The sequence below is a fragment of the Equus quagga genome, chromosome 3, assembly GCF_021613505.1.
Source record: "Equus quagga isolate Etosha38 chromosome 3, UCLA_HA_Equagga_1.0, whole genome shotgun sequence".
NCBI classification, from domain to species: domain Eukaryota; kingdom Metazoa; phylum Chordata; class Mammalia; order Perissodactyla; family Equidae; genus Equus; species Equus quagga.
Genome location: NC_060269.1, coordinates 12,519,763 through 12,540,728, shown reverse-complemented (window position 1 = coordinate 12,540,728; position 20,966 = coordinate 12,519,763). Strand labels below are relative to the sequence as shown.

The window sequence follows — 20,966 nt, the reverse complement described above, 5'->3', positions numbered from 1 at the left end:
CTTTCAACACAGTCTGAAAGTTCAGCTTTCTCTCATCGTGAGTGCTTGAATGACTTTGGAGGGTGACTCTAAAATTACTCAATTTATAGTGGTATTTGCTCAAAATGAAGATAACGGAGTTTTTTAAAAATTATTTTGTCTTGACATAATAAAGGAGTTTAAGGCTGAATTTTATTCTGAAAGTGAAGTTATGAACCATGAGTTCTTAAAGCATATATTTTAGAGCCAGACTCACCAAATTCTTCCCCTTTTGAGCCAGAATTAAGCTAATCACCTTAGTTTTCTGAGGCTCAATTTTCTTACGCAAAATGGAGATTGTTTATAATACCTTCCTCTCAGGATAATTATGAAAATAAAATGATATTTAAAATATACGTATTAACTAGCCTTTATAAAGCAGTGAATACAGTGCATGGCATTTAGTAGTCTGTCAAAAAATGTTATTTTCGCTCTTTTACTTTCTGTTTTAGTTTTCTTTCTCCTTTATTCCATTTTTCTTGTATACAAATGTGGGTGGAAAAAAATGCCAGTCTTTCTGCTGTTCTAAAAAGGCTATCATATTTTTTCAGACTTTGAAAGTTTTAGCTGCTTTTAAGGTCAATGGAAAATCCATTCAACATTCCTTCTAAATTCTTAATTGTGTAGCAACCGGAGTGTGAAATTTTGGCATTTCTAAAGGTGTCAGACAGCTGAGCTAGAATCAATAGACACTTCCAGGAAAAGAAGAAATACGGTAGGGAGCAGAGGGTTAGTCCATCATTTTCTACCCAATCTTGAAAAAAAACAACTTAGGATTCTCCCTTTTCAAATACTCCTTTATGGTACTGGCAAGTACTGTTCTCTGGCTGACATATTTAATTGCTGGCCACCTTTTTGGTGGTTGACAGAATAGTGACACTGAGCATAGAATTTAACTATTTGGAGATAGTTGAAATCATGCAAGAAAATTTCAATTTAATGAAAAATAGTAACTCATTTCAAACCGCTAATAAAAAACTAACCCATTTCATCAAAATGAACAGTAGAATATGACTAATTTTTATTTTTTTAAAGATTAAAATGAACAGAAAAAGGCATGCTGGGAGCCTCATATCTAGAATTTATCACAGACGCCAACATTGTTATGTTAAAACAGGTAAACACCAAAATATAAATAAAACTAAGATATCTTAAAGATACAAGTTCTCTACAATTTTAGTGTAATACTTTGATATTGTTACTCTCTAGAGATTGCATTTTTTGTATGCAATTTTTAAAAAATTTCTCTATTTAAAAGTCTAGAGGATGATTAAAACAACCACCAATTCCAATGCTACATACACAGACTCTTTTGTAAATAGGTAATGTTGCCATGTAACATTCTTAACCTACACTCTCCTTCTTCCCATCTCCTAAACTTAATCTGGTAAGTAGTTTTCTATGGTATAAACATCCATCACAGAACTCTTAACTGAATTGAAATGGGGAGAATTGATACCTATGTCTTACCAGTTTCATGTTATATACTTCCTCAATCATATTTTAAGACATATCTATAACTTCATATTAGTTTGTCTTTCACACCAATATATTCACATGTCTCATGATTGATGTGTGCTACATTACTTTCAGCTGCTTTGGTACTGTTTTATTTCCTGGTTTTGTTTGGGTTTTACAGTGTGTGCTCCCTAGTACTTAAGGATTTGAGCGGAATCTAAACATTTCAGCAAAGAAAGCGGGCAATTCAAATTATACGGTCTTCCTCTCTCACATATATATATATATATGTATGTATGTATGTATGTATGTTAGTGTGTATTTTATTTGTTATTACTCTTCTAAAAATGCATACGTAAGGTTGAACCTAATCAACACACAGCATTGGGATTTGTGGAACTTGAATTCCAAGTCCACCTCGGTCATTAAAAATGTAGTAGTATGACGTTCCTTGAGTCATTGTCTCTCGGTCTCCTTGACTTAATATTACACGCATATAATAACCCAATTGAACTTTGGAGAATGCCATTTAGAATAATTATCTAATGATTTAAAGCATGTCGAAAAATACAAAGCACTTTAGAAATTCAAAGAATGACTAATGAAAAGACTTCACCCAGACACGCTATTTTATCATGGTCGCCAGAAAGGAAGAACCCAAACCTTTTCTCCACCAATAGTGTTTGTACATCATCTTTCATGGCTTTAATCCCTTAAATAAAACCCTGAATCAGTCTATCTTGCACTGTATTTTGATTTTAGATTCCATTTGAAAAACTTATTCAGAAATAGCTCATATTAAAGGAAACAAAGATGAAAACTTCTGTTGTCAGTTACTATTCTGGACTCTCTCAGTGAAAAGCCTGGATTGTTTAGATCAGGTGAAAACAAAATTATGAATAAAGATAAGTGAGTTAAAAAGTTTTAAATAAGATTTTGAATTGTTTATTAGTGTTTGATCTGAGATTGAAGTTAAATGCCATAAAAGGAAAATTGCTAAATTGCTATAAAATTATTGCTACCAATGAAGAGTGTAAGTGGCTTTGCCAGTAAGTAGAAATAATAAAACAGCAACATTTATGTTCAGAGGTTTCTGTGGCACATAGAACTTTCTTTTCAGAGGTCTTCTGTTTCTGGTACGGTGGTATCCTCTGTAGGTTCAGTTGTTATCACTATAGGAATATTCTCAGAAACCCATCCCTTAGGAGTCCTGTTAAAGGACCGTCTGCCAGAAAGAGGATTGGCAAAGGCCATGAACCTGGGATCTGTTAGAAGTAGTAGGTCAAAATCTGGAACCTTGAATTTAACCATCTTTGATGCTTTTTCAAAACCTCCAAATGGTGTGGCAACTCTGCGGGAAATGAAAAGAAAAAGAATATGTTAATTAATTTTCAAACATATTTGCCAGAAAATAGAAAACAATTTATGATTTTATGAGCATGTTGTTCTGTTATATGCTTAGTATGGTTTTCAGTTTTTTACCTCTGAGGCAAGCATTTCCATGTAAGGACTGTGCCTTTATGATAAAACAGATAGTGATAACAAGTTGGTGTAAAGTCCCTTTGTATGTAACTCTTAGTTTTGGACTAATCTATTCCCTGTACCCTGAGCTCATCGCAAACATTTCTTGCCTTTGTGCCTTTGCTAACAATGTTTCCTTGCTTCAGGTGTTTCCTCCCTGCCTCCTCTCCACCTGTGTATGTCCTGTGGCCTGTAAGTTCTAACTTCCTCCCACTATCCCAGCTCACACTTCCTTCCTCAACCAAATTCCTGTAGCATTGATTGTCTTGTGTCATTTAGTCTTATGATATGGTACTTCCTATTGTCAGCTTCTCTTTTTAATAATGTGGTTTGGTTTGGGTCACCTGTGTATTATAAACTCTGAGGGCAAGAAGTGTGTCTTTTGCATCTTTCTATCTCTACTTCAGAAACCTCAAAATCCTTCCATCTGTCTTCTGAATAAAGTCTGACTCCTTATCTTGGCATTCAAGGCCCACATAATGTTCTAGCTTGATTTAGCCATTAATTTGGATATTCATTCAGCACATTCAGCTCATTCAGGCATATTTCTAAGCGCTGAGATGTAGCAGTGAACAATGTAGTCAAAGTCTGAGCACTTATATTCTAGTGAAGGAGACAGACAATAAAAAAACATAAACATATAGACGAACATCCAATAGTGATAAAAGCTATGCAGAAAATTAAAGCAGGATGATGTAACAGGGCACACACGAATGACTAGATAGTCAGGGAACACTTCTCTAAAGAGGGGACATTTAAACTGCCCTCTGAAGGTCAGAAGTTAGCCATGGACAGCACAACTGAAGCACATTAGCATTTCAGGGAGAGGGAGTAGCTAATGCAAAGAATCTAAAGCAGAAATAATGTTGGCATGTTCCAGAAAGGAAAGAAGGCCTGTGCTGCTAGACTAGTAGGTGGGGGAGATCAAAGAAGGAAGAGAACAGAGAGGTAGATTGTGTGGGACTTTGTCCAAGAAAGGATTATGAATTTCATTCTAAGTGTGAAGAGGAACCATTGTCAGGTATAAAGCAAAGGACGTGATATAATCTGATTAAATGTTTATAAAGATCACTCTGGCTGCTGTTGCTGTGCAAACAGCTATAGGGAGACGGGAGTGGAAGGAGGGAAGATACTGCAGTAATTCAAGTGAGAAATGATGGCAGCTTGGGTTTCAGGTGTTCTCCATGAAGATGGAAAGAAGTGGGTGGTCTCAGGATGTGTTTTAAGGGTAGAGGCAACAGGATTTGCTGATAAATTGGATAATAATTGTGAGGGAGATATAAAAATCAAGGATTACTCATAGGTTTAAAGTTTTAAAAACTGGCTGATGAAAGACAGAGAGGAATGTTTGCTGTGTGCTTGGAAAAAATGATTTCGATATCCCGGTGGAAAGGTCAGTCATGCTGGATTTGCCCTGTTCTCTTTTATGCACCTTTGTTCTAGTCAAACTAAGTGTGCTGATTGCTCGCTCTTCTCCTTTAGGCCCACTTGCCTCGTTGCCTTTACTCATAGTCTCGTTTCTCTGCTTGGAGTATGCTGACCCTTGCTACTACATTTCTAAACCCACTTAAAATTCTAAGTACGTTATTTAAGTAACATAATTAACTTTCCTCTTACAGCTCTGCCTAATCTCCCACAGCCAGAAGTAAGTTCTATATCTCTTAAGTGTCCATGGACTCTGTTTTTACTTCCCCTGTAACCTTTCCATCTTTTGTTATACCCATGGTATGTCTGCCTTATTTCTTACCAGACTGTACTCCAAAAGGATTGGAATTCTCTCTGATGTATCTGCATAACTCATTATAACATTGTACATAGAAGATCCTCCTAAACATTTTGACAATGGAATTGGCACAACTATATAGATTCTCCAATATTGTGGAGATTATTTTAAAACCCGGAAAAGATCTGATTTTCTTTGTAGCTCCATGACTCTGTGATCTTTCCTGACTATCCTAACTTCTGTGTGACAATAGTGAGGAACAATGGAGTCCGGTTAGGTAAGGAGAAAGTGACTGATGGACTTTGGGAAGCTGGATGGCTTTGACGGGTAGGATTGAAACATTTTTGAAGTAAAGAATAAACGAAAAGTAAAGGTACAATGTGATAGAGAGTGGGATGCTTGAAACTGAAATTTTGAAGGTAGCATAGGTATTGGTAATGACAAACTTTCAGAAAAGTCAAGAGTGACTGAGATGGGATTGAGAAAACAATCCTTAACAGTGAGAGTTTGGGCTGGCCCCATGGCATAGTGGGTAAGCTTGGTGCATTCCACTTCAGCAGCCTGGGTTGGTGAGTTTGGATCCCAGGCACAAACCTATACCACTTGTCAGCCATGCTGTGGTGACCCATATGCTGTGGTGGTGACCCACATACAAAGTGGAGGAAGATTGGCACAGATGTTAGCTCAGGGTAAGTCTTCCTCAACAACAAAAACCACAGGAAAACTGAGACAGTCAAGGACTTGATAGGGCAGAGAGTTCAGAGGATGATTTACATGGATATTATAGTCACCAAAAAGTGATGACAGGAATAATACTGGAGAGGAAGACAGTGAACCAGGTGTTAAAATCTTCAGCAAAGGGAATGTCCACAGAGTGGATAGATGACCTCACCCATGGCTGTAGCAGATGTAACTGTGTCATATAGTGTAGAACCTCATATCTTATTGGCCCATAATTTTCTTGTCTTCTAGCATTTTGCTCCCCTATGAAGAGCAGTGTGTTTTACTTTCTGTTGCATCTATTCTCAAGATGACTGACCTTCTAATATTTCCCCCAAATTGCTCTGGAAGATACGGATAATAACACATCACTGGTTGGTAGTATCCTGCGTCTAATGTGGGATTTCAGCAATCTTATCATATGGACTTTCATATCCAGAGCCTAAAGCTCTGGAGGTAAGAGAGGTCAAGTTGGAAAAGAACTTTAAGAACTTAGATTACCATTCAGGTGCTTTATGATTATTAAACTTCAGAAGGCATAGTAATGATGAAAGCTAATATTTATTGACCGGGTACTATGCACCAGACACTATTCTAAGTGCTTCTCAGACTCTATTGGTATAGGAATCGCTTTGCTGTCTTGTTAAGTGCAGATGTTAATTTAGTCAGTCTAGAGTGTGTCCTGAGATTCTGCATTTCTAACCAGTCCCCAGATGATGCCAGTGCTGCTGGTCTGAGGACCACACCTTGAGTACCAAGGCTTTACGTTATTCTCTCCCTAAATCCTCACTCATAACAACCTTATCAGCTGGTTCTATTTACATCTCCATTTAATACATGAATCTGAGGCATGGATAAGTTAAATGACTTGCTCAAAGTCTCCCAGCTATAGAGCTGCAGAACCAGGATTTAGACCCAGGCAGAGAGACTCACTGGAGGCCTGCTTTAGTTGTTACTCTATACCACACCACACGAGATAATTCTTAAGGAGAGTTGGGCCTTCTGAGATCACTTTCTAAGTAGAGCAACGTGTTTAGGAATGTCAGCCCACCTGGGCCATGTCTAAGTGATGTCAAAGAAGGCTGCTGTCCCATTCATGATGCAACTAAGTGATTCAATGTCCCACATTTTGTCATTTGATTTACTGAAGCATCTTTATAACACAAATTTGATTCAGTACTTAAGTAAAACTTTTATTTTTGGATGTACAAGATGTCCAAGACAATATTTCAGCATTTTAGAGGCTTGCCATTGTGTATCAGTAGTCTGTTCACTTGCTGATTCATTCATTTATCATACAACAAACTACTGATTACTTATTACGTCTAGAAACTCTGCTATGTGTCAGGAATTCGAAGTCAGAAAGATTGTAGTATGTCTTAACCTCAGTGAAGTCAAAGACAGGTAAAGAGAGAAATACAAGGAAAAAACCAACTCATCACGGAATAAAATAGTTACTCTAAGGAAAGACCGTCCTGAAATGCAGAGGAGCTTATGGTAAAAAGCACCTTAGACTGCCTGGTAGGTCAGGAAACACTTCTTAAGCTTAAAGCCTGGGATCAGGAACAGCTACATAATCTGTAGGGCCCAGTGCAAAATGAAAACTTGGGGGTCCTTGTTAAAAAGTTGTTAATTTCAAAACAGAGACAGCAAAGCATTAAACCAGACACGGCCCTTCTAAGCGTGGGGTCATGCAATTGCACAGGCCGTACATCCATTCCTGAGCGTTTAAGAATATATAGCTATCCATTGGATACAAGAGGCTGAAATCGAACATTTCTAGATTTAGGCTGAATCTGGTCAATTAAATCTTGTTTTGATTAATTCCAGAAATGAATTTTACTCATTTATTTATTTCTTTCTGAATTAAATCAAAGAAGAAATGTTCCTCTGCAGCTGAAATCCAATATTTGGGTTTGGCATTTAGTACATTAACTTTTCCCTTTTATCCAGGTCTGTTTTGTTTTCTCCTCCCAATTTGTGGGTCATTTTCTTCTGTAAATGAAAACATTCCCTTCCGTTCCATCACCCGTCTCCTACCTCCTACCACTGATCCAGGGAAAGCCTGCTATTTGAAAAACAGAGTTTTCTTTTCTTTGGCACCACTGAGACTATGTCCTGTTTGTTTGAATTTTTATTGCCCTCAGACACAAAGTAAAGTCCATCAACAGAGATGTTAAGCATTCAAAGTGGGAGACTCCTTGGAAAGTTTTTAAGATCTCTAAAAATTGTTTCAAGTTTTAGTCAAAGCTAGGGAGGCAAAATTTCCACAGAAAGATTTGGAATATTCTACTGAAAGATGCATCTCTATAATTTCCATGGTATAAATTCTTCAAATATAGATCTGACTTAAAAAAACTTTTACACTTTGGCATCTATGTGATGAATAAGCCTTTTTAGGGCCAGCCCCATTGCCGAGTGCCTAAGTTCGTGCCCTCTGCTTCTGCGGCCCAGGGTTTTGCTGGTTCGGATCCTGGGTGTGGACCTAGCACCGCTCATCAGGCCGTGCTGAGGCGGAGTCCCACATGCCACAACCAGAGGCACTCACAACTAGAATCTACAGCTATGTTCTTGGGAGGGATTTGGGGAGAAGAAGAAGAAGAAGAAGACAAGGAGAAGGAGAAAAGATTGGCAACAGATGTTAGCTCAGGTGCCAGCCTAAGAAAACAAATCCCTTTTTACTTAGATTCACAGTTAATAGACGCTTTCTTGTTTATTTTGATTGATTAGTAATAGGACTGAGTTTGTAAAAATTACTAGTGTTGGACATATAATACAGCCATGATAATTACTGATTGTTCTATAAGGTAAAGAATTATGTAAAATGTTTGCATAGAAATTAAAAGAAATAATTCTTCCAGACAGCTGATGGATATAATATATGTAAAGGTACTTAATCATATAATCATAGAATCTATTTTACAGGTGAAGAAATTAACACCGGGAGAGGTTCAGTGACATACCCAAAGGCATACAGCTTTTTGAAGCAGAGCTGGAAACCTGCTTGCTCCTAGTTTACTTTTCCTCGCATGCTATGTGGGTTTAATATAGTGGTATTTGAATACAGCATAATATTTAAATATATTCAAAATGAGTACAAGAAGACAAAGTTGTGTTAAACTACGGGCCATTTTGAAACTATGATTAGACCTGAGAGCCAGTTCTCATCCAGTCATTACCCTTGCTGAATGCTATCAGACTGCACCTTACCTTTATATGCTTTATTAACGGAATCTAATAATTATGTAGAATAATGTGGGGCTACCAAATAATGTTTTACTCTTTGCAAAGGACTTTGGGGATATTTAGAAACTGCTTCTTTCTTTCTTTCTCTCTCTTTGTTGCTCTCATTTGTTTTTGCAAAAACGAAAAAAATATATTAGAATAAGGTCAGTATAATAACATTGAATTATTTAAGAAACAGATGGGAAAATGATACTTCTGATTACATTTTATTTTTAAAATGTATAAATATAATAGTTGTGTGAGGAACTAAATTTCTGGTCATTTTTTTTCTCGTAATCTTGAGTACTTTGATAAAATAAAATCCTGTTAAATAGCCTATAACAGGAAAGATAACCCAATTTGCACCTGGAGATTATTTTAACCTTTCTTTTAAATTGCTGGAATGTGTTCTGGACAAATTCAAAGAATGACTTTTATCACATTTAATTTTTAAAGGTCCAGATACCTATTGAGATTATTTTGCTTACGTGATTTTTTTAAAATAAATTTTATTGAAGTGTAAGATACATTAAAAAAAGTATACGAATCATAAAGTAAAACTTAATGAATGTTATTTATTTTCTAATTATTTGTTGCTGATATATAAAAATATCATTAAGTTTTATGTTGACCTTGTACTCTGTGATCTTGATAAATTTACTTACCAATTCTAATTACAAACCTGTAGCTTCTTTTGAATTTCCTGTGGACATAATCATGTCATTTGTGAATAAGGACACTTCTATTTTTCCTTTCTTCTACTTAGACCTTTTGTTTATTATTATTATTTCATTGTCTAGCAGAGGTCCACAAACAATTTTTGTCTAAAAATGAGCGTAAGTATGTTTGTATTTTAACTTTTACCTTTAAAGAATATTTTCACTGGATATAGAGTTATAGTCTGGTAGTTACTTATTTTGTAATTTTAAAGGTGTTATTCCATTGTCTCCCATAATTCCAGTTGGGAAATCATCCATCTTATTTTTACGAGAATGTGTCTTTTATTCCCTAGCTGTAAGATTTTCGTACTGTCTATGGTTGTCAGCAGTTTTACACTCATGTGCCTCTGTGTGGTTTACTTTGTGTTTACCCTTTCTGGGTTGTGTGGTACTTCTTGAACCTGAGGCTTGATGTCTCTTGTCAATTTTGAAAAGTTCTTGGTCATTAACTCTTCAGATATTGCTTGTGCCTTCTCTCTCTTATTCCCTCCTGAAATCTGATCACACACATATATTGTCATTGTTATTACTCTTCCAAGTGTGGCTTCTGCTATTTTCTTGCATTTTGGGGGTTTTTTGGTGAGGAAGTTTGGCCCTGAGCTAATATCTGTGATAATCTTCCTCTGTTTTGTTTATGGGACGCCTCCACAGCATGGCTTGGTGAGCGGTGTTTGGATCCGCACCCGGGATCCAAACCCATGAACCCCAGGCCACCAAAGCAGAGTGCACAAACCTAACCACTATGCTGCTGGGCTGGCTTTATTTTCCTTTTTTTGAATCCTTTTTTTCTCTCTATGCTTCAGTTTGAACATTTTCTGAATTAGTTTATGAATTCTCTCTTAAGCTGTGTTTAATCTGCCATGAAATCTATTTATTTAATTTTTTAAAAACATTTCTACCATTAAATATAACACAAGTACAGAGAACCTCAGAAAAATCTACAATAACTTATTATAAAGTGAATGATTTTGTAACCACTACAAATGTTAAGAGCTCCTCCAGAAGCCCCAAACATGTCCCTGCCCAGTCACAGCCCTCTCCTACCTCTAGTTGTAGTCAATATCTTGATGTTTATGTAATATCAACTTATAAAATACTTTAAAACTTTCTTTATATGTTAATAACCCATGTGTGCATCTCTAACTATTATGGTTTAGTTTTGCCTGTCTTTTAAATCTTTTTTACACGATTGATTTCCCTTTCATCTCTTCCTTGCATTTTATTTATTGAAGATATGGGATAATTTGTCCTATAGAGTTTCCCACAGATTGAATTTTACCAATTATATTCTCTTGGTATATTTTAACATGTTTCTCTGTTCTTTGTAATTCCTGTAAATTTTATATCGATCCAGTGACTTAATCCTTTGAGTTGTTAATTTCAGTTACTGTACTTTTCATTTTTGTAGAATTTCCATTTGACCTTTTTTTAAAAAACATTTCCAATCTGCTGGAATTCTTCATCTTGTCATTTATTTTCTTGAACATATCTCTCACAATTATTTTAAAGTGTCTGATATTTCAATAATTTGATCTTTGTGTCTGTTTCTTTTATTATTTTTCTCTTTATTTTTAGTCATTTGGTCTTGTCTCATAGTATACCTGGTAATTTTTAATTGACTGATGAACACTGTGTAAAAAAATCATAGAGATAATTTGAGTCTCTGAATGGTGTCATCTCCCTTCTAGAGAAGATTTACTTTTGTCCATGGCAGGCAGTTTGACTTAAAGAAGGTGACCTTTATCCAATCTAGGACTGTGTTGATTGGGACCAACATTTAATTTCATGAAGGCTGGTCTATTCACCTTTACTTCAGAAGTATAACCCTTTATGTTTCCCAACTAAGAGCTTGGAATATTTGGGCCCCACCTCCTAGCAGACTCTATTTTCCTATTTTTGGTCTTCCTCAGAATCTTGAGATTGCCAAAAGGTTTGCTCATCTTCTCTACTTCTTCTTAGCTGCTGCCAATGAATCAGCAAATGCCTCAAGAGGAAAAGTGGTACCACATGTTGGGTTTATAGCTCTAAAGTTCCTTTATCTCCAGGATCTTAGCTCTCAAGTTCTTACTTCTTGGTAGCTTTTCAATCATTTTTTAAAAATCATTTTTCTAATAACTAGCTTTTCAACATACTTTTGTGAAGTTGTTCTGATATAAACCAGTCTGCCATAGCTAGGAATGGATTTCCATGTCCTACCTATGTGACTTTTTATAGTTTCGTTCATTTAGCAAGCATTTAAGCTGAAGATATGATTACACTGTTTATTGTTGTTAGGTAGGCTTCTAAAGTAATGTATGCAACGGACAATGCCTTAAGCCTAGTGTAGCCAGGTACATATATTTTAATAACAGGAAGGATCTTAAAGCTACCTGCTTGGGATTGTCTATGTGTCACATCATGTTTTGTTTCATCTGTTAATGTTACTTAATTATAATAAAAAAATCTAAGAATAGACTGGAATCTTGATTAACATTAAGCACTTGTTTTATTTCTATATTGATGTGTATATAAAAAGGAATAACATTTTCTCAAGTAAAGGAGCAGTATCAGCAGGTTAAGTTCTCTCTCTCTCTCAATCTCTCTCTCTCACACACACACACACACACACACACGCTATATGTTACATTTACAAAAGCCTTGATTTAACACATTTAGCTACATTTCCTAATTACATAGTATTGTGTTCATTGATATAGCACATACTTGGTATTTATACAATCAATAGGCATCTCTTTATAAGCAACCCAAACCCATCAATGTGTTTGTAGAACTGGAAGCAAGCTGCTCTGTAGGTGTGGGGTACTGAAGCCACAAGATACACTGAAGTCATACGGCATCTCTAAAGGACTAATCTCAAAGACAAGCCTCAAGTGCTCCACTATTTTCCATTTCTCCCTAGTGTTTTACTTTTTTAAAATTTTATACATTCTTACTTTGGAAAAAAGTTATATCCTGGATTAGAATGGGCTTCCAACCTCCTTTCCGTGCCACTCCTCAACTCCTTCCTAAATTCTATGGTATGCCTTATTTATGCAATAGATGCGTTATGCAGTAGATGTAGTACTAATACTACGAGTATTACTAACTATACTGATAGTATTAGATGTAATACTAGTAGAAGTATTACTAATATATTACTAATAATAGATGTAGTACTAATACTACTAGTATTACTAACTATACTGATAGTATTAGATGTAATACTAGTAGAAGTCTTACTAATATATTACTAATAATAGATGTAGTACTAATACTACTAGTATTACTAACTATACTGATAGTATTAGATGTAATACTAGTAGAAGTATTACTAATATATTACTAATAATAGGTGTAGTACTAATCTATTACTATAGTGGTAGATGAAAACTAAAATGCTAATAGTACAAAAATTCAAAAAGTACTAAAGAAGATCACTATTTAAATGCAGGCTTTGTGGCTTTCTTTTGTAAATCCAAGATTACTCCTTAATTTATTAATTTTTTAAATGAATGGTCATTAAGCAGCCTATAAATGGGTCTAATTTTTGTGAGTGTGAGACAGCATACTGGATTTTACCCCAAAATGAAAATCAAATGATCAAACAATGGATTATGAGACCATTAAAATATATCTAAAATCCCCATGGAAATTATAAAAAATAGATAAGAAGGAAAAATAAATGTCCATTGTGTAAACTATAATGCAGCTATTATTTATCAATATTTTTGATAGCATAAAGTTTGGTTTGTACATGTGCTGGAGTCGTGGGCCATTAGTCCCCAAATTACCTTTAATCTGGCTTAAAGCCTATGAAAATATAAATTAGAACCTGGAGCTACACAGTAATTCTCATCATCGTATATAAGAATTATTTCTGAAATTCTTGAACAGTGTTGCCATTTGAAGCAACACATAAACTACTATCAACCTTTGAATTAGACATTATTATTAAAATGACATTTTTAAATGTGGAAGAGAATCTTGATTTCATAACAGTGACAGTTTCTGAATCATTTCCTTCATTTTTATATTAAAAAAGACCGAGGTTTGGCCTTAGTAATGCAAAAATGAGTCTTTGACTAGGTTCAGGAGTTATCCTATATTGCTATTTTGAGTCTATTCCTTTTTTTTTTTGGTGAGGAAGATTGGCCCTGAGCTAACATCTGTTGCTAATCTTCCTCCTTTTGCTTGAGGAAGATTGTCCCTGAGCTAACATTTGTACCAGTCTTCCTCTATTTTTGTATGTGGGATGCCACCACAGCATGGCTTGATGAGCAGCATATAGGTCCATGCCCAGGATTAGAACCCATGAACCCTGGGCCGCCAAAGTAGAGCACATGTTCTTAACCATACGCCACCAGATCAGCCCCTTGAGTCTATTCTTAAAAGAAAAAAGTGTTTTTCTACCAGAGCATTCCATTTTCTGTACCATGATATAAAAACCCTGGTAATACACACCAACAGTGTCCCCCAGGATAATTGAATTACCTGTTAAAGCTCCTGTAATCAGGCAGTTCCACCTTTCCTTCAGGCTTGAAAAATTTAGGATATAAAGCCTCTAAAAGCTCCGGATCACTGCTGATGGCCTGTTCCCAGGGTGACTGATAGTACTTAGGGACAGCTGTGGTGTTGAATTTTTCAGGAGGAATTTCCTTCAGTGGTCCAGAATATCCTTGGGAAAATATAGCAAGAACAAGTAAACACAGAGTGCCCAAGACTTACTAAACTCCACCTAACATTTTACCATGTTTGATTTTTCACGCAAGGGTGAATGTACGAAGAATGCATCCTTTTTATGATCTCTCAGAAAACAGTAGTCTGAAAGTGTTAGACATTTTTAAACCCCATTAAACTTATGGAATGTTCAAAAGAAACCACTTTTCTTAATGTTTAATTTCACCAAGTCATACAGGTATTTCTTCCTTGACTATCTTAATATATATCTATTCAGCGAAACTATTCATTTAATTTTTAAAAATTATGCCCTTCCATTAATTTATACTAGGCCTTAGATATCACAATTAATGAAGTGACTGAAAAATATATGTCATTGTGCACTGTGGGCTGGGCTCTGGGGAAACAGCACTGAAGATAAAAATCTCCCTCTTTGGAGCTCATTCGTCAGAGGTGATGTCCAGGTCTTGTCTATCTTAAATTGCTGAGTGGACTGTAAACTGTTTAAGCTTCAAAATGGTGAAGAAATTTGTTTCCATTGCCGGAGTCAGACCCTGATCTTCCTGTTCTCTGATGTGTCCATCCCACGACTACTTCGTTCCTGAAGATTCCTTACTTAACTTTTCCACTTCTGGTCTCATCTCCTCAACTTACTCTTCTCACAAGATCTAGAAATTTTCTGTAAGTGCCATTTGAAAATCACACAAATTCCTGGTGTAAACTATAAACCGTTTTCAGATGCATCAGATGACACTCTAAGTCCTCTCTCTCTCTCTCTACTCTCTCTACTCTCATCTACACTACAGTACTACCTCATTCAGCCTTCGGGTAATTCTCTCTTCCACCATGTCAAAACCCTTTACTGATCATCTGATTACTCTTACTTTTAGGTTTCCCTGATGCTCTTTCTCTTCTCTAAAATGTTTTCTATTTTCTTCGGTCAAATCACGCCTATCCTTTCTTTGCACTAAAGAGTTTATCTCCTCCAACAATTCTTGTTGATAATTCCACATCTAGGCACTTTGTTCTGGTTTGCGGTCATTGACTTCTTCTGGTTGCCTCCAGTATCTACTGCTTGTCTCTTTTGATAGGCTTCTCTTCTCTGCTTGCCACGTAAATCCTGGTGTTACTCAAAGCTCTTTTCTTAGACTATACATTCTGCCCAGAAAATTCCATTTATATTCATGGCTTTAGCTGTGCCCTACATATTGATGATTCCAAGTTTTGTTTTTTGATCTCCAGGCCCTTCTATTCAACCACCTACTATATTTGTCCAAATGAACATTCCCCCAGCACCGTTTGTAAACTGTCTAGACCCATATGCAGCCATTTTCTAATACATCCTGCTTCTTTTCGACATTGGTCATCAGAGTGAATGTTATCACTCTTCCTTCAGATGCCCAAGACAGAAGCATTATCCTGAACTCCCTCTCATTCCCACAGCAAATTACTAAGTATTACCAGCTATACTTCTTAAGGATTTCTGAAATAGTGGCTCTAAAATTTTATGTTTCTGAATCACCTTGTACACCTATTTAAAATGTTGATAATGGGTTCTTCCCTCCAGAGATTTGGCTTCAGTAAGTCTCAGGTATGGCTTGCAAGTCTTATGCAAGTGATTTGCAAATGGAGCATTGGGAAACGTTTTTCTAGAAAATTCCCTTTTCTCTTCATTTCCATTACTACTGCCCTGGTTCAGGTCTTACCCATCTCTTGCCTGGGCTTTCAAAATGGCCTCCATACTAACAATTTAGCTCTCAACCCCTCTCCCAGGCATCCTCTATACTGCCATCTGAGTGGCCTTTCTGACTGGAAAGCTTGATCATGCTTCTCACTTGCCTTTCTCAGGGCGCTGTAATGGTTCCCTGTGACAACAATCTCAATTGCTCAGCAAACACATGTGGCCCTACCCACCTGTCCAGCCTCATTTCCTGCCATTCTCCTCTCACATTTTACACTCCAGAACTTGGATCTACTTGAAGCTTGTTGTGTCTCTTATGCCTCCCTATTTGTTCCATTTCTTCCCTGTGCCTGGAATGCTCTCCCTAATTCTTGTCACCTGCACATCCCTATTTTAAGCCTTAGCTTAAGGTTACCTCTTCTATGTAGCCATTCCTATCTTCCCCAGGAAAGCAGTCACTTTTTTCATGTGTTCCATTTGTATAGTATACATAAGTACATTATCATAAATAACTACCACATTTTATTTCCTATTCCTTCCCTAAAGTTGATCAGGTGTCAGCCATATAGAAACTGGAAATTTAAAATTTTTATATTTTTAAAAATTCCTTGAAATCCCACTACCCTAATATAATTATTTTACTTTTGTATATTTTTCCCAGTTTTCCTTCACCTGTAACATATTATCACATAACTATAATTCGAGTGTACATGTAATTTTGTATTTTATTTCTAACTAACTTTGTTTGAAATAATTTTGAATGTTTCTCTATTATGTTCATACTCATTTCAAAGGTTTCATGATAATCTATTGAACTGAGGGAACATAATTTGTCTAATCTTTTTGCATTTTTGAATATCCAGTTTTTTCCATTTCTTTTTACAGATAAAATTTAACTTTTTTTATATGCTGAACTATTAAGGAAAGAATGTGCATATGTTTAACCTCTCAGAAATATTGCAATTCAATAATGCTACATGTCAATATTTCTTATTTGATTTTTAAATATATATTTTAATACAACCGACAAATTCAAAGGAACTTCATTCCTACAGTGTTATGGCACCATAATACTCGTGTTGATTCATGTTTGAGAAAAGTTGGCTTTTGGATATATAGCAGGTTAATCAATAAAAATTTTGGCTAAATCAGAATAAGCTATAGTTTGCTTCCTGAATTTGTTGTACTTTTCAATTTATCAGCCAAGGAAAGATCCATTACTCTTGCTTCATGGCAAACTACCTGACAACCTCTAAAGTTTCCCCTTTCTTAGTCTACATTACACAGACATTTCCTAATATTCAATAATTGGATATTTAGCTTTACATAGCTGTATGAGTTTATACTTTTAAAATAGCTCTTTATACACGTAAATACATATTTGTACATGTATGTATATATACACATAAACACATGCACATATATACACACACACACAAACACACATGTGTATATATGTTCCCGGCAGTAGATAAAATGCACATGTGATATTAAATTATGTATGCAGAAGGTGAGACTACACGTATAATGTGGACTTTTGTCCTGTCTCCCTATGTATGAATTCCTTGAGAGTAGAGATTAATTTTTCTATTCTTTTTGCAATTTCATAGTTTATAATGATGATCATCTAATAAAAGTTCTGACTTAGTGATGAAAGTGCAAGATTGATCCAAAATAAGCTTTTCTGTGTCTTCTCTTTCCTATTAAAAAAGCCCAAATTCTCCAAACATTAGAAAGTAAGAGATTGCAGTACGGGAGGTGGAGTTAAAAGAATATACATGTATTCTCTTATGTATGAAGGAGAGCAAAAGTGGACTGGGAAAGGGTTAGCTCTGAGCACTTTATTAGATGTTAGGAACTGTACTCATATTAACACCCTGGATTCTCACACGGCCCTGTGCAGTGAGATTTGGTTTCCTTATTTCTCAGATTGAGAAAACAGGCTCAAAGAGACGTATTTTCTTTCCCAGCGCAGTAGTAAAATGGGCAGGGGTGGAGGGAGCCAGAAGTTTGAACCCAGATCTTCCTGATTCTAAGGCTTACTTTCCCCCATGTGTTTAATGTTGTATACGTAGAATCTGTTACCTGTTTTCCTGCCGCGAGAAAAAGCTGCTTGAGAACTTTATTACAGAGCTTCACTTCTGAATTCTGTGCATTCTAATTGTCTACTTAGTTTCCTTCAATGCTGTTTTATTACATCTATCAATATTTTTTTCTCATTGTGTTCAGAAGAATGTCCTAATAAATCTGAGCTCATCAATGACTGACATTCAACTTACTTTTAAATAAGATTTAATACTATACAGTTGCTTTACTTACATATTTTCAAAAATGCTCTTGCTATTTGAGAAGAATTGTAGAAGTACTTTGCTAAATTTATTGTTTATTTTATAAAAGTATGACATAGGTATTGCTAATTTCAAGATAAAAGTATTTGAAATATAAAAAGTCTACTTTATACACTACTCTTGAGGAAATACTTAAGGATACTCGCTGTAAGTTATTTTGAAAAGGTATTGTCTAAATAGATCAGTGAAAGATTTGATATTTCAAAATCTAGCAATATTTCTAAGTAACATATACTGACTTGGATAAGGATTTGCTTCTCTTTTAAGATAATAAACAAGTATATAGTCTTAAGGGATTGCATTCAAAGTCCTCTAAGGGAGCAGAGGATAATGAAAACAATCTCCACAAGGTCACTTCACATTGGGTGTCTGGAAATTTGGTACCAGACCTGCATTTAATTCTTTATCAGGCAATATGAGCTTACAGCCATTCAGAACCTCAGTTTCTTAATTTCTAAAATGAGGATTATAATGAACATGTCATAGAGAGTTATTGTGAAATTAAAGCAGACAATATATATCCTGGCACTTCAGAAATTATACAGTCCAATACAAATAGAATTTCAGTATAATTACAAATGACTTAATTTTTGATATAGCAGATGATTGCCAACAAATATAATGGACCATCTGAAAGAAATAAGACTACTGAAAATGTTTTACATGACTCCTTCAGGTCTAAATCTTTCCATTTATCTTGAACTTACAAAATAGATATATAAGGAGAAACGTTATATTATTTAGATATCATTTACTAAAGGATTACAATGACTTGAGTCATCTATTTAAGTGCACAGCAGTATTATTGTCATATTGTCAGGAGATGAGTTACCTGGTGCAATGTTTTCTGGATTGGGGGGACTTCGTGGGTCCGGAGTGTTGGGAGGAGTAAACGGGGCTGGCTGAGAACCACCTTCCAAGTTGCTTCCATCCAGTTTCTCATTTTGCATGGCAATATTGTACTGTATTTGATCAAAAGTAAACTCTGCTGAAAACTCAAAAGTGTTAGATACACCAATAGGAGATATCATAGGTGCAAGACTCCACTTGCATATTTAGAGTTAAAATACAATGCAACTTCATTGTTTCCTGGGGCCTCAATAATCTACATGGTAATTGGTTGAGCTATTGAATGAGAAATTTTACTGATATCAATCTAAGATCTGTTTTATGATGACAATTCACTTAATAATAATTAATTGAGCCTTACTGTGGTCCAGGCACTGTAGCTAGGACTTTGTATCAATTATTTAATTCCCTTTCACAACATCCCTATAAGGTGAATCTATTTAATTTTTAAGTCTTTACTAACCTAATAATAGAGCATACTGGACAAACATTTGGCTTAGTCATTGTTACATTGCTATTTTCTTTATAGTTGGGATTTGATTAGATTCTTTAATATGTCTTGTTTTAAAATTTAATCTGAAATGTCAACAGCCATGGTGTATAACAAAAAAAGAACTTGTACTTTAAGTTGCAAGGACTCGTAGAAGGAAGAATTTGGGATTTCTAGAAAATAAAATGCTTAAAAGAGATGTTTGTCTTTTAAGTTTTAGGTGAATTTCTTTCACTGTTATAATTTAGGGTGTAGTCTATGGCAATAGCATAGCACTTTAAAAATTGTCGATTTACATTTTAACAGAGAAAAATAGACATTGTAATAGGTTATGTCCTCAGAAGACAGCTATGACTTGTCTCTATAATAAAGCATTGTTTTAATTACATATGGGAAATATGTGTATTTTAAAAAGAAGTCAGTCTGTTTAAGAAGTACATAAAGTCAAATATCTTTTAAGTTTAGAAAGAAAAATTTAGTGAAGAGCACAGCAAACAAAGACCAATTCTAACCTTTTTCTATGTGACACAAGTGGAAAATATTTTTTAATGGTTTTTCATTTCTATATTCATAAGATGATATGGTGAAGTACCATTTTACATTTAATACTTATTTAACTTTATAGAAATGTGAGGATAAAAGACTATTTCGCCCTAAAATCCAAATACTTACCATAATTAAAGGCCATAAATTAAGGGCCTCACCTGATAAAATTAGGAAAGAAATAACGTTTATCCTGTTTTCAGGCTTCACCCCCTCCAGCCACTCTCCAGGTGCCTCTTACATTCGCTTTGTTCTCTGCAGCATCCTGGGGAAAGTGGCTGTGCAGATGAGTGGGGCATGTTAGCAACGGCGAGCTGACTTGTGGAAAGACGCAAGAAGGCATGAAAGGTCAGGCTAATTAGGTGAGTACAAGATTTGGATTCCTGGGCATAAGAGTCTGTATTTTATGCAAGAGGCAATAAGAAACAATTTCTAAAGAGGAGTAATGCTGTGCTCAGGTACATTAGTCTTCACTATTTTGAATTTAGCTGTTATCTTGAGTGTTCAACTTAATTGACTGGATTAGTACCTTTTTTCCCTTCTGAACCTACACCACCTCTTAGAAAAGAGGAAAGTTCTTGCTAACATTAATTATAAATAGAAAGCCAATTGAAATAAATATAGGAAGTTTAAATGTATCATTCATAAAGAATTACTTTTTCTAAGTTCCTGAAATGTGTCCATGAAATGAATTTTACCTGAACTTACACATCAGTCTACCCACTTTAATTTAAGACTTGTAATACTGACCTTCTGTGTAGACGTTTTCCTGGCATTAATAATGAGCAGGAAAATCAGCTCTTTCTGGCTAGTCATTAATTATCAGGAGACACCCAGTTCCTCTATTGTCATCGTTAAGTATACACACAAAGCCTTATACAAGTTGGGCAGTGACTTATTTTAGTTAAACATGAGCCTTAAATTATAGAGTTCTATTGTGTGTGATTCCCTTCAGGCAAAGTTGAAAAGACAAATAAAAATGTGTTTCATTTTATTTCAGTTAAGTTGAGCCTAA

At 35.4% G+C, this 20,966-nt stretch overlaps 1 protein-coding gene across 2 annotated transcripts in view; it reads right to left on the bottom strand.

Annotated features, from left to right (window-relative positions):
• Nucleotides 1-2,405: 2,405 nt before the first annotated feature.
• Nucleotides 2,406-20,966, bottom strand: part of MYOZ2 (myozenin 2) — a 38,586-nt gene continuing 20,025 nt past the window's right edge. For both annotated transcript variants that reach the window (XM_046655595.1, XM_046655597.1), the window contains exons 4-6: nucleotides 18,902-19,031; nucleotides 13,855-14,038; nucleotides 2,406-2,827 (exon numbers count right to left, since the gene is read on the bottom strand). In XM_046655595.1, coding sequence (XP_046511551.1) covers nucleotides 2,593-2,827; nucleotides 13,855-14,038; nucleotides 18,902-19,031 — 549 coding nt within the window. In that variant the 3' untranslated portion in view covers nucleotides 2,406-2,592. The remainder of the gene's footprint in view (nucleotides 2,828-13,854; nucleotides 14,039-18,901; nucleotides 19,032-20,966) is intronic.